General features: G+C 38.0%; 1 protein-coding gene across 3 annotated transcripts in view; it reads left to right on the top strand.

Moving 5' to 3' along the window:
• Positions 1 to 14922, top strand: part of LARP4B (La ribonucleoprotein 4B) — a 59909-nt gene that overhangs the window by 37012 nt on the left and 7975 nt on the right. For 2 of the 3 annotated variants that reach the window (XM_074831936.1, XM_074831916.1), the window contains 8 exons: positions 2159 to 2262; positions 4042 to 4152; positions 4644 to 4697; positions 5049 to 5258; positions 8418 to 8524; positions 9042 to 9296; positions 10740 to 10785; positions 13877 to 14041. In XM_074831936.1, the coding sequence (XP_074688037.1) occupies positions 2159 to 2262; positions 4042 to 4152; positions 4644 to 4697; positions 5049 to 5258; positions 8418 to 8524; positions 9042 to 9296; positions 10740 to 10785; positions 13877 to 14041 (1052 nt within the window). The remainder of the gene's footprint in view (positions 1 to 2158; positions 2263 to 4041; positions 4153 to 4643; positions 4698 to 5048; positions 5259 to 8417; positions 8525 to 9041; positions 9297 to 10739; positions 10786 to 13876; positions 14042 to 14922) is intronic. The other variant, XM_074831926.1, reaches the window with a different exon arrangement.

The following is a 14922-nucleotide window of genomic DNA, read 5'->3' as shown; positions in this document are numbered from 1 at the left end:
GGCGGAGCATAAGACCCCCTTGGCTTAACTGCAAGCTTCTGAATCTGCTCAAAACCGAGAAAGAAGCATACCAGAGATGGAAAAGCAGACGTATACCTGTTGAGAACCAAGGGCACTGTCAGGGTGTGCAGAGATGCAGTTAGAAAAACAACAGCTCAGCTTGAATTGAAATGGGCCAGAGATGTCAAAAACCACAGGAAAGGGTTCTTCAGGTATGTAAACAACAAGCAGAAACAGAAGGAAAACACTGGCCTGCTGTTAAACAGGAGATGTGAGTTAGTCACCAACAAGGCTGAAAAGGCAGGGGTTCTCAACACTTACTGCACCTCTGTCTTTACCAGCTATGTTGGGCCCCAGATCTTGGGAACAAAAATCTGGGTTGATGGAAACAGATCCACCATCAGTGAAGGAAGGAGTTGGTATGCAAACTGTTACAGGAGCTTGACTCCTACAAATTGATGAGCCCTGACGATATCCACCTGAGGGTGTTAAGAGAGCTGGAGGATGTCATTGCAGGGCTACTTTCCATAATCTTTGAGAAGTTGTGGAGATGGGGGGATGTCCCATAAAACTGGAAGAAGGTTAATGTTGCCCCAATTTACAAGAAGGGCTTAAAGGAGAATCTAGGAAATTACAGACCCATCAGTCTTAGTTCAGTCCCTGAGAAAGTTCTGGAACAAATCCTCCTGGGGGGTATCACAAGTCAAATGAAGCACATGACTGGGAAACGCCAGCACAGATTCACCAAAGGCAAACCGTGCTTGACAAATCTGACTGCCTTCTGTGACAAAGTAACCTGCTTGGTTGATGTGGGGCGAGCAGTGGACATTGACTACCTATATTTCTCCAAGGCTCTCGATACGGTTCCCCACAGCCTCCCCCTAGAGAAACTGATGTATTATGGTCTAGGCAAGTGGTCTGTGCGGTGGGTGGGTAACTGGCTGACAGGCTGCACCCAGAGGATGGTGGGAAATAGCTCCTTTTCAAACTGGCAACCCGTCACAAGTGGGGTCCCTGAGGGATTGATAATGGGCCCAATGCTGTTTAATGTCTTCACAAGTGATCTGGGTGATGGGATCAAGTGTACCCTGATGAAGTTTGCTGGTGATACCAAACTGAGTGGGGAAGTGGACACTTCAGAAGAGAGTCTCCCTGCGGGGAGACCTGGATAGGCTGGAAGAGTGGGCCAACAGGAACCTTATGAAGTTCAGCAAGGACAGGTGTAAGGTCTTGTACCTGGGAAAACACAATCCAGGAGTGCAGCACAGGCTGGGATCTGCCTGGCTGGGGAGCTGCTCTGTGGAAAGGGACCTGGGGGTTCTGGTGGACAAGCTCGATATGAGTGAACAGTGAGCTGCAGCAGTAAAGAAAACCAACAGGATGCTGGGCTGCATCAGCAAGGGCATCAGCAGCAGAGATAAAGAAGTCATTATCCCATTCTACTTGGTGCTTGTCAGGCCACACCTGGAATACTGTGTTCAGTTTTGGTATCTGCTATACAAAAAAGATGTGTACAGGCTGGGGAGGGTCCAGAGGAGGGCCACAGAGATGATCAAGGGACTGGGAAGCCTGCCATGTGAGGAAAGGCTGAAAGAACTGGGTTTGTTCAGCCTTGAGAAGAGAAGGCTTAGGGGTGACCTTATCACCATGTTCCAGTATTTAAAGGGTGGCTACAAAGAAGATGGAGACTTCCTTTTTACAAGGAGTCACATGGAAATGATGATGGGTAATGGGTACAAGTTACTCCTGGAGAGATTCCGATGGGACACAAGAAGAAAATTTTTCACAATGAGAACAATCAGCCACTGGAATAATCTTGCCAGGGAAGCGGTGGACACTTAAATTCAGTGGGACAGGGTGTTGTAAGAATCAAAAAAGGACATGACTCAATGTGTGCCATAGAAGAAAAAGCTAATGAATTGGGATTTTCTAGGCTGGAAGAGTAGGAAGAGTGTGGAGATTTTAAGGAACATGTCTACTCAGTTTCATGTATCTGAAAGTATCCTCAGCCATCTTCTGCTTGTTTCTTAATGTTCAAAAAAATTTGAAGTTGAGCACAAAAAGCTTTGCATTGTACGACAGTGTCTACAGCATCTTTCAGTGTGCAAAGATACTATGATTGCTTACAGCTAAAAGACATTGTTCTTTTCTCTCTTAGCATTGCCTTTAGTCCAAGTGGATGAGAAGGGAGAAAAAGTTAGGCCAAATCAGAATCGCTGTATTGTGATTTTACGTGAAGTACCTGAGTCTACCCCCATTGAAGTAAGTGTTTAATTTTTCAGTAAAAAATGCTTTCACCTTAGGATTTAGAAGTTAATTTCTTCCAGATTTCAATAAGCATATCACATTTCTTACTACATTGTTAGTTTCTAACGAATGTTTCTAAACCTTAGTTTATTATGTGTGTTTGGATAATAATTATATTTGATAAAAGCGTGTTGCTCATAGGAAGACTGTTAAAACCTGTAGCTCTGCACAGGGTTGAAAAACTGACAATGCTGTGTTTGGTAGAGATACCATGATTTGATTTTCTTGGACTCTGGCTTTATCCATATGTACTTAGGTCTCAGCTCCTTGGATAAATAGCAAACAAATGAGTGAAGATAAGTCTTAGAATGTAAAATGCCACTGCTGCACCTTCAAGCTTGTTAGGGTAAAGTACTTAAAGCTTTGCAAACATTTCCATAATGCTGAGGCTAGAGGTATTAACAAGTTGCTAAGGATCTCGCCTGGCTTGTGGAATGAGTGTGAGAGTGGAGAACTTGATTCTTTGAAAGATATTTAATGCAACTCATATAGCTGGGACTGACTAATGGAAAAACTGGAAAAAAATGATTGGGCCATAGATTAAACCATCCTGAATTTTCAAGGAGGAGGAGGTGGCAAAGATTCTTGATGGTGGGTAGATATTTTAATTTCCCTTCTACTTAATTTTACAAGGAAGAATAAAGATTCTGAAAGAATTACTTCTCTTGATAGTCTTCATACAAAAAAAAGTACTGCAGTTTAAAAACTTATAATAAAGAAGTGGCCTTAAACAGGAGTATGAAACAAAATGCTAAACGGAATTGGAGGAAAGTAGTTAAAAGTGCTATGTGTGTAGCTTAGAAATATCGGCTGCTTTTAGCTTTCTAAATGAAATGTAACCTTTCAAGGACTGCCTAGCTTTTAATATTATAGGGTTTTCAGGGGTTTTTTCTGTCATCAGTTTGTCAGGTTGAATATGTCAACACTGGGTTGTTACTTTTAAATGCTTAACAACAACAAAGTTTGGAAGGAGTCTGTTTTCAGAAGAGGTGGTCTAAAGCGAAGTGTTTTGTTATGTGTTTAAATTTGCCAGACTTAACTGACTAGATAATAACAGGATATTTAACTGGTATAGCATGGTCAGGCTTTATTTAAGCAGCAAAGTTGCAAAATGCTGTAAGGACTCCCAGGTTACATTGCTTTTTGATGCTGCTCTCCTCCACTCTGACAAAAATAAATAATATGCAAATGAATTAAACCAAGTATAGTGTCCAAGGTGTGTTTTTTTCTGTAGAAACTGATTGGTTTTGAGGTAACATAAACCCTGTTTCGAATCTATTAATCTGTAGACACTTGAGTTAAAGTGTATCTCCAGGTTTCTGCTCAAAGGGCAGGACTCTGCTATCCCATACAGTTTGCAGAAGCTTTTGTGCCTCCATGGTTCTGGGGACAGGGAAGAAATAGCCATTTTTCTGCACTTGATGCCAAATTTAAGTGTCTCTGGCCTAAATAGCTGATCTCCCCCGATGTAAAGGGAGCAGGCAACTTCTACTTGCAGTATGGCCTTAGATGGTGCTTGCTTGAATTCTTTCTAGGTAGCAGGGAGATTGTAGAAAGCTAACACTACTGCAGGTGTTCTGCAGTTTCAGGTCTGTTTTGTAAGCCTGAAAGTGGTTTTTATCTTTCTTACGTGGAGTTCCAGAGTTCTTGCACTTTAAATTGATGTTTTCTTCTGTCCATCCGTTTTTTCTCCTATCCTTTTCTCTTCCTTCTTATCAAAACCACTTTCCTTAGGAGGTTGAAGCACTTTTCAAAGGAGATAATTTGCCTAAGTTTATCAACTGTGAGTTTGCCTATAATGACAATTGGTTCATCACATTTGAATCGGAAGCTGATGCACAACAGGTAACACTTTTTTGGAAGCATTTTAGAATACAACAGTAAAAAAGGGTGGGATGAGGATAGATTGTGTGATAAACTGTATTACAAATGTGTAACAATTTAAAAAGAAGAATACCTAAATCTCTAAAACCAGTAATGCTTCCCCTTAGCTAATATCCAGTTATCAGCACTCTTAAACATAATGCTGTAAGAGTTTTATCTTGTTCATATATCCTGGCTTCCAGGCCAAAGCTACAATTTTTTGTACTAAGAACACTGATGTTTTGGATGACACATTGAAATGCTTCAATCATAAGAATTAAAATCTTGTTTTAAATTTGTTGAAGCACTTCTGCAATGATAACTTAAATCTTGATGAATGCAGATTATATATGAGGGTTTTCTATAGTCTAATATTAGCAGACACTTCAAGAATTATTGTTAGGCTTAGCCTGTCAAAAATTAAGTTTCTGTTTAAATTCTATTTGACAAATTTTATCATTACTTTTTTAAAGGCTTACAGATACCTTAGAGAAGAAGTGAAAACTTTCCAAGGAAAACCAATTAAGGTAAATAGAGCTGTATGGGGTTTTCCGGGGCACGTGTGTATACGTACTATTTTTTATGGGGCTCACTGTGTTTTCTAATGTAAATTTAAGTGGTGTAATCTCAGCAGCCATTTGACCTGGAGATGGGTTTTGAAATGCAGCACATGCCATCTTACTTCTTTTCCTCCTTTCTGGCAGCTGTATACCTATCCCAGCATCAGGCCAGCAGGGAAGCATTCCGCTGTTCCTGCCTTCCTCGAAGGAGAAGGTGACTGACAAGTGTCCAGTAAAAGTTTTTGAGAGCTGCTAGTTTGAACCATCCTGATCTAATTTGAAAGGCTGCTGTAATAAATAATCTCATCTCCTTTGCAGGCAAGGATAAAAGCAAAGGCAATAGCTATAAACACATTTTTGCCAAAGAATGGATATAGACCTCTGGATATGAACCTCTACACGCAGCAGCGTTACACAACATCCTTTTACTTACCTCCAGTATACAGTCCCCACCAACAGTTTCCATTGTACAGCTTAATTGGCCCACAGACCTGGTCAGCCACGCACAGCTACCTTGACCCTTCATTGGTAAGTCTATTGATTATGAAACAGAAGCATTCTTTTCAAAGTTAGTATTATTTTCTTATGGAATCTTGAGGTGTAGGAAGCATATGTATCCCGAATAGGGGAGTTTAAGGTACTGATTCTTCTTGAAAAGTAGTTCTTCAAAATTCTTCCTGTAGTGGGCAAGATAAATTATTTGAAAATTGCATCAGGTCTCAATGCACTGTGTTTCTTTTCTTAAGCTCTAAGTTTTTGAGGTAGTTCTTTACTAAAGATTATTAATTATTATCAAAAGAAATCTTTACTAAAGATTTGTTTTTGTCATGGTTAAAAGCCTCCTTAGAAATTAGATCTTCAGAATATGTACGTGAATACCAGAAAAAGCAATTCTGATATGTACTGAATAAACTTATGGCAATCAGATAAATAAGGATAACTTAGTATCTTGATCTTCCAGCAGGAAGATAAGTTCTAGGTTAACACTCTGAATTACCCTATTCAGCATGTTCTTAAAGCAAATTTTTTTCTGTGCAAAAGTAACATCTTTTTTGGCAATGAAAAATAAAATTACATTTGCTAATAAAAGTAACTCACTTTTAAATTGTTTAATTTTTAAGAATTTTAAGGGGGCTATCAGTAAGCCTTAGAGCTAGGGTGGTAGCAATAAGTCCTTATATACTGTAATGGGACATCTGCTGCATCCTGCAATGCTGCTTCCATCTTCTCCTCCACTGTAACATTCCCACCAGAATTACTTTGGCCCCTTTTAGTCTGCCTTTGTTATCCTACAAAAACTAATATGAACATAGTTTTCCATAACAACTGGGAGACTAAGGTTGTCCTGTGTGGAACCTCTTTCTTCTCCTCTGTAAATGCCTCTTTAATTGTGGCTAAAAGAAATGAGGGTAGCAATGCTCAAAATTAGAAGCTTTTTAGACGTTTTTTTGGCAGAGGATTAAAATGTCCTTGAACAAACTTCAGCAAACTTCCTGTGTACTGGACAAGGAGCTAATTAAAAAGTTGGTGTAGTAAACACTTCACACATAAGGAAGGTAGTCGGAGCTTTTGCAGGAGAAGGCTTTTTAAGGGGGATGAAGAATTTGGAGGAGACAAGGTAGCATAGTAAACAATGTTATTCCAGGAGAAAGCCACCTTATTAAGCATTAGTGAATGTGACTGTTCCCCTAGATAAACTAAGACTGACTATTGCAGAGTCTTGCTCTGGGGTAGTGAAGTAGTTGGATGGTACTGGTGTAGATGATGTAGATTAATTGGCCACAGGTTCAAGCACAGCATAGTGTGTATCTGCATTATGTCATTTTGGAACTTTTTGTATTTCAGAAAGCTTACTAGTCCTGGCCTTTGAGGGAAGACATTACAAGTTTGTCAGCACTAAAGATCTCATTCCTTTCTTAGTAAAAACAGAATTAACTGGCAGAGCTTTGCTTCCCACTGTTTTGCAGTATAGTCATTGATTAACTGCATTCTGCGTACCTTAAAGTAATATGATGTTTCTTGAACCTGTTATAGGAAGAGCTATATTTGAATACAAATTACTTGTAAGGAGAACAGGGACCACAAGGAACAATGACACAGGAATGTTTCATGAGACAGGGTTGTAGTTTGCATGTAAAGACTTGTGTGTAAATGTAGCAAAAGTTTTTCTCCTCTTCAGTTATTGCATGAATACTAACAGATCTGTCTCATCTCTAATTTGAGATTAAATACACCCAGTAGTGTGGGCATACAGTTCTAGTTCTGAAACTAGAATATGGCAACAATGTCCTCAGAATTCTAAAACTACCTACTTCTTCATCAAGTACTTAAACTAGATCTTTCCTCAAATACTATTGTCCTGCTTGTAAAAAGAACAAGTGTACTTTGAGCTGTGTGACTTCTGTGGAGAAAACAAATTGATGCTTTTGATATTTATTGGAAAATTAAAATTACTGTTTTTCTCTTCCAAAAAGATCATCCTTACAAATAAAGAAGGGGCAAATATTGCAAGTGTCCTTTTAAGCAATGAGTTAAACTTTTTTCCTTTAGGTTCAATGTCTTCTCATTATTCAGGTTCAGTAGTTGCTTACTAGCTTTGATTGAATTTTACAGCATTCAAATTGTAACTATTAAAGCAGAAAGCACTTCAAAGCAGTATTTTGATGAAACCTCATTCCTAAAACAGCTTTGTTAAACTCTTAATGGCCTATTTTTGGAGTCTGAGGTAGCATTTGCTGTCATGTGCTAGGTTAAGCTAACAGTAGTTTGGCATGACAGCTTTGGTGTTAAATTTTATTTTTCATTGATTGGTGATTTGCTTTACCTTTTGCAAGAAAGGTTAGACAAGTTTAAAGTTACCTTTATATGAGACAGTCTTAATCACGGCTGTTTCTCATAGTTTAATTAAGTGTAGAAAGAGTGCTATGTGGAAGTCTTACTGTTCTGCATTTTAGTTATTTTCAGGGGGAGAAGGCAAGCAACTATTTGCTGTTGCTAATAACATTTCCTAAATGAAACTCACTCATACATTTTAAAAAAAGTGTGCTAGTGAGGTTAGAGAAACTACTATGAACATGCTTCAGATTTTGAGATATCTTGTTAGCACAAGACATTGATATGCACCCACCCCCCAAAATCTTTTGCTAATGTTGTTTTTTTGGGCAACAAGACAGTAATTCACATGTAGAACAAGGTGGTAAGATGTGACAAGAATCAGAAGTCCAGTTAAGATCCACTTACTCTCTAGGCTTTATTTAGGTATCACATGGAAGGTAAGGAGATTGAGGAACTAAAAAGAATTATTTTTTTTTCTTTTCAGGGAGGGATTCACATATAAATTAAGAACAACTACAGGCTGTGTAGGTTAGACTCTTTGACAAAGAAGTATCTCTGTACTCTGAAGTCATGCATAGTATGGTGTGAAATAGAAGGAGCATTACTTAACTGGCAGCCAAGAATTCTGGCTTGATGTTTTTCAATCCTCTTAACAAATTACCAGAATTTGAATATGTATAGTGGCTGTGTTCTAAAAAACCTGCATTTTTGAAGTTGGTCACAAGGCACTGGACAAATGCTCTATTGCTGTTTGAGCAAATACTGCCCTGCACAGAATGACCTAAAATACAAGGTTAAGAAAAAATAGTACTCACTTTGTTTATAATTGTGAGCATGCAATATATTCTTTAGGTAACACCATTTCCAAATACTGGATTTATCAATGGGTTCACATCTCCAACCTTCAAGCCTGCTGCTTCTCCATTGACTACACTCAGACAATATCCTCCCAGGAACAGGCAAGTTCAACTATCTTTTAACAATATACATACTGTTTTATTACCTGGCATGTGGGGTTTTATTCTGCTTACTTTAGTGACACCAGCTAACTTGAAAATACTTGTGAAATTGAACCTGGTGCCAAGGTTAAGTGAGGCCAAAGGGCAGATGGGGCTGCTACTGTTAGTGGATGTACTGTTTCTAAATGTAAATGGCCTGTCTGAAAGCTGAGAACTTTGTTCCATGATTTAGGGTATTCAGATGAAATATTCTGAATGATGGCATGTGATCAACAGGATTATTCATGTAGTATTTGCAGTTTCAAGTAGCTTCTAGTAAAACCACAGTTGAAAATAGACAACAAAAAGATTAATTCTGGTAATTCACATGACCTGTTAAAATGAATATTTATCCTTCTTATAAATGAAATATGCAATAAAGGACTAAAGATCCTGCTTCTTCTGAATTCTGTGTATAGACTTAGGCCTCAGAAGATCTCTCGTAGTACGTATGTTGAAATGACTTTTGAATTTGTAGGAATCCTAGCAAGTCTCATATACGACATACAATACCCAGTGCAGAAAGGGGACCTGGGCTTCTAGACAGTCCTACAATATTCAACTTTTCTGCTGATCGTTTAATCAATGGCGTCAGGAGTCCACAGACGCGGCAGCCGGGGCAAAACAGGACACGGATGCAGAATGCTACTACGAGCTACACCAAGAGGGAAGTAGGAACTGGACGGATGGAACAGACCAGTGTTGACTCATCTCCTGGATTAGGTAGAGGAAGGTGAGTGTACTTTGCACTTGTCCTCTGAACAACCCAGTATTGCTGCTTTTAAACTACTTCTAGTAAAGAGGTATGGTACTAGTACTGTTCTCATTACTGTTTTAAACTGACTCTCTCCTCAAAGCTCAAATCTTGGAAAGTACTTCAGAGAAAGTGCTAAATATAGAACAAATGCAGACTGGACTTGCATACTTTCCTACCAAATGAAAATCATTAATGGCAACTGATGAACAATTTACAGCTGTAAAATCTAATCCTCTGTCCTTTTTCATCTCTTTTAAGAAAGTTTTTGCATATTATTTTTTTGACTTTAATGAAACAGTTCTGCCCATTCCATTGTTCATCAGTGTAGATTGTGCACCTGAACCTGTACTAGCAGTGCTCATTAATCTTTTTAGTTGAAAGATCAGAATTTTGCCCAAATTAGACATTTACAACAACAAAGATGATGGATTGGTATGGAGGGAGGAAAAAGTATTACATGCAACTAAGAAAACTATTGTTATGCAGTTTAAAAAAAAACCAAAACCAAATCCAAACAGAAAACAACCTGGGGAGCTGAAAATTGATGGCACCATTATTAATGTGAGAATTTAGCAGTCTTATCTCAGAATTTTTTTAAATACAGTACAGTTCTAATAAGGGCTTTATAAAAGTACTGTGCAGCTTTGTTTAATGATGGCTGTGTTTGTGTCTCCAAGTAAATCACATTTTGAGCGACTTACTGAATTGGAAGATAATGCAAGTCTTCTGCAGATGATCCTATATTAGACTTGTATTGTATCATTACAAAATTAACTGGGGATGTTGTGCAAGGATTGTAACACTTTTCTAAATCTAATTTGCCAAGTTGTGCTATAGCTAGTGGATGAAAATACGAGTAAGGACATAGGAAACAAGATTGTTCAAGCTATAGACTACAAATATGTACAGGAATAATCAGTACTTAGAGCTATATTCTCTTGTTTCAGTATTTAATACATTTAGAATATTAAAAGTCAAACAGAAAACTTAAACTATATTGAAACTGAGTTAGAATGCATTGCAAATTTTAAACTGCTGCTTGGAGGAGGTTTACCTGAAGAAGGGCTGCGGGAGAAGCACGAAAATGTTTTGGAGGGGCTTTACCTGAATTGAAAAGTTAGCCGTATTTCAAAAGTTACATAGGTATAAAAAAAAAAAAGACCAAAATCTTTACTTTAGATATTGAAAGGTTTTGTCTAAGCATATGTAATCAGTGCTGAGATGCTTTTAATGCAGGAATTATTTGTAACCAGTGTGTTCTTATGCTGACTTGTACAAGATCTGTACCTTCAAACATTTTTTTAATAATCTGTCTAGAATGAAGATGGATGAAATAACAGTTTGAATTTCTCCTGTTCTCACTAACTGCCTTCCATTCATTTATAGGCAAGATTCTGATAACTGCTTTCTTTCCCTTAGGAAAAACTCGTATGGCTACCGAAAGAAAAGGGAGGACAAGTTTACAGTGAGTGTTCATGATCATATTAATCTCTAATAAAAGTTGGGTAACAAGGTAATAGTATGGATATTATGTGGACTAGCAGGGGAGAAGTTATTGCACAAACAATTACATGTCACAGTTGACTGAAGACAACAGCTCATTAGAATCACATAAGTTTACTGCATTTGGGTATCAGAGAAGATTGTCCATTAATGAAGAAGTCAGGAAAAAGTAAAATTACTCTTTTATAGTAGCAAAAAATTTCTATCCTGGTGTTACTTTGTCAGCATGCTGGTGTTCCCTCTCAGGGGAGCTAAATAGCTAAACTAAAATTCAAAACACTTGATGCTTGATTATCGTTGATGTAGACATTGAAGAACATTTTATAGATCCGTGTGTCATAGTGTATAGCTAGAATGTTAGTTGTTAAGTAGTCAGTTCTGTTTTTCTAGTACCACTTGGCAAGGGTATACTAACAGTATTGAAATATTACAGTTTTGGTAAACTTAAATTCAAGGTGAATACCTAAATAGTCTTGATACTTGAAAAGGCTGAACTAGACATTGTGTAGAAGACAAAATGTAATCTTTCTCTGTAGGACTTAAGGTTTTATTTGATAAAACTAAACACTTTTGTCTAATTCATTTTTGCCACACATGGCATGTTCATGAAGTTGAACTAGATTATTTCCTTATTCATGTTCCAGTTGCAAAGTAACCCCACTGTGTGAGCCATAACACTTTCTTAAAGGTCTGGAATTGTTTGATTTTTGTATTTGTGGATCTTGTTATTGAGTAGCCTTAGGGGACTTGGCTAAAAGAGTATCAGGGTTTTGAAAGTGTAAAACAAGTGGTTCCTTCCGTTTGTTTTTAGTTCTTGTTAAACTTCTCAAAGCTCAGTGAGATCTGATTACACGTAGGATTCTAAATACTTCTTCCTTTTGCTGTTTCAAAGCTGCTTGCATTTTTAGATTTTTTTTCTATGTTTTTTTTCTGTCTTTGAAAGAACAAGGAAGGTTAGGCGTTTGAGTGCTGGAGTGAAGGGATTACCTTGGACACTCTTAAGAAGCGGAGAGGCTCTTCTGACTCAGATGACTTTAAAGTTCATTTTAATTTTGAATGTAAAACTGGTAGACATGACTCTCTTGGAAATCTACGGTTCCCTTCTCTCAGCTCCAGGCTTTACTTGCAGTTTATGCAGCCAGGTTCCTTCTAGTCTCTTCTGGCTCGTGAATCTTTTAGTCTGTACTGTCCAGTGATGCAACTTGAACAGAGGTGAGAGCTGCTGCACACCCACAACTGTGTACACTGGGAAGGAGCTTACTCTGAAGTGAGAGATTAACCCCTTTAGACTGTGGAAAGAATTGCATCCAGGATCTGATCTCTTGTGTGGTGCTGTAGTGATTAGGTAGTGTGTATAGGACATCACTACAACCAGTTGTATTTGAATGGAGTGATGACTACTTCTTTGTTTAAAGGAAAAATAGAGAGTATGCATGCTTTCATGAGGAAGAGCATGAACCTTTTTGATCAGATTGTATCTGAGACCATAGATATAAGCCAATTACTCAATTTGTTATGACAAGTTGACTTGAGAAATTTTATGCAGTTGACAGCTTAAAATCCATTGAGGTTCTCCCTGGTCTCCCTAATTTAAGATGTTAATGCTACTTGTCTCTTAATATGTTGGGTTCTTTAGGACTCATCTGTATAACTTAAAATGTTTGTAACAAATATAAAAGCATTATCTATTGCAGGACTTCAGCTCCCTTTAAGAAAACTAAGTTCTAAAAAAAAAGAAAAGTTGTTCCTCTTGCAGTTTGAGCTGGATAAGTGTAGTCTCTTAGTCTTTCTCCACAACCCTTTGATAGGTCATCTGACTTCTATTTTTGGAGGTTTGCAGCCTCCACTGCTGTAGTACTCTTAAACTGTGTTCAGGGGGTGATACTGGGTCAGTAGCAGTCCTAGGAATTGCAGTTGTTCTTGCCTCTGTATTGATTCTTTCCCTACTTCCCTCTTGACAGACACTTCTTTTGACATAGTGTAGTTTGTGAGAAGACCTCAAGGGTAGTTTTGTATCAATTGCTCTTCATGAAAAGGAAGGGCAAAAAGCCAGTAAGTAATGCAACACTTTTCTCTCCAGAAGCATTGTTCTCACTTTCAGACCATCATGGCTATATATCTATAACTATTTTCCTTTTGAAAATAGGAGTTGTCTCAAAGACTGCTTTGCATTTGGTGTTCTGCAGCAGAGGTCATCTTAGCACAGGCCTGGGCACAGTCAGAAAACAGTTACTTTGTTTACATAATGTAGATGAAGTTAATTGGTAACTTCAGTTACAGCATATTACAAAAGGAATTTTATTTTTTCAGTGTAAATAGAATGTAGCTTTACAAATCCTTGCAAGCAGTCTTCCCAACTGATCTTTAACTATGGTACACTTAACTCCTGAACTGCTGTCTGTAGTGCAAAATAGTTGCATTTAGCCTGTTGGATTTTTTGCTTGGGACACTTTTTCTTCTTAGATTTAGTTAAAAAAAACTCTTCCTGTTTCAGAAATAGTTTTGACATTTATCTTTGCATTTTTACGAACTGACCATATAAATTCGTATTACATGAAAATTGCTGTTGTCTACACTACATGTAAGTCATGCTGTCTTGCCATTTCTTAGTATATCTGAAAAGATTCTTATTGTCTCCTGTCTTTCATTTAGAATGCTACCAACTGTACATAAATGGGCTTTATATTTTCACTGTATCATGATATCTAAACCAGTCTGTTCTCCTTTCTGTGTCAGTGTAAGTGTCCACCCCGAAGGAAGGGTCATCAAGAAGACTTCTCTTACTATACCAGTACCACTAAAGCTTATGCATATGAAATTTGTAAGGATGCTTATGCCATCCCATTTAAATAATAGTGGAATATTTTAAGGGCAACAGTGGAAAATGAAAGCATCTATTCCTTGGTACTGTGTGGTTTTCTCGGAAGGCAGTATGGGAGAGGCCCCTCTGGGGCTTCACAGATACAAATCAAATGCAAAAACTAGTTTAGAGTCCCATGTCTGTCTTTTCTGTCATCCAGTGCAGTAACCTCAATGTGTTATTTCTATTCCAGAGAGGCCAAACACAGTCTCCACCACCCCCAAAACCTCCATCTCCTAGCTTTGAGTTGGGTTTATCTAGCTTTCCTCCGTTACCTGGGGCTGCTGGCAATTTAAAGACCGATGACCTCTTTGAAAACAGACTGTCCAGTGTGGTAATAGGAACGTCAAAAGAAAGAGTGAGTAGCCAGTGTTCATTTTTGTTGGGAAAATGAAGAATTGCATAACCCTTGTTTTCAGATTTGGTGGCTTATATATAGAAAAAACTTGTGATTTTACATGGGTCATAAGAAATTCTTTTTTTAAAACAGCTGTCAAATGATGTGCCGCTGCCACCTTCACTTACATCTTAAAATTTGTTGGGTATTCTCTTTGAAGTGATGTGGAATATGAGCACCGGTACAAGTAGATGTTAATGGCAGAGATTAGAAAATATGCTCTTTGCTGTTCATAATTGCCTTAGGCTTTCTGATACTCAGGTGAAAAATGTGTGATAAATTTTCTTCCTGTTTGAAAGTCAGACTTCTGAGTTGTATATAAAACACTTAGAAGTGACAGAGGCAAACTTTTAAGCTCTGAAATATAAAGAAGCTGCTTACCTAATCTCAGTACACTAGGAATCATAGCTGGAACAAAAACTGTTACCAAAACCAGCTGGGTCCCAGTGTTGTCTTGTCATATTGCTTGGAAAGATAAAAATATACCAGAATGACTTGGCAACCACTGCTTTCTAGATGTAGTAGAGATGCAGTTGAAAATTAATATTCAGTAGCCGTTCATAGATTCATTCTTAGAACTGTCTCTACCATGCTATCTGTGAGTGACAGTATGCTCTCCTCCATCAAGACTTGTATAACCCCATGCACTCTGGAACGGTCTAGGCTATGGAATTGGTGCTTTCTGCTAGCTCTAATTTAACTTGTGGTTTTCTAGCTGTACCACAACTGAAGAAGTTAACTCCTGGATTGTAGCAGCGCAAAGCAACCTGATGAAACACCAGAATCTCTCTTGTGTCTCATCTCTAAAAAGAGTCTATTGCAGAAGTGTTTTCTTTGGTGCC

This window comes from Strix aluco, chromosome 1 (assembly GCF_031877795.1).
Source record: "Strix aluco isolate bStrAlu1 chromosome 1, bStrAlu1.hap1, whole genome shotgun sequence".
Lineage (NCBI taxonomy): Eukaryota > Metazoa > Chordata > Aves > Strigiformes > Strigidae > Strix > Strix aluco.
The sequence above is the reverse complement of the archived record's forward strand: the minus strand, read 5'-3'. Positions and strand labels throughout refer to the sequence as shown.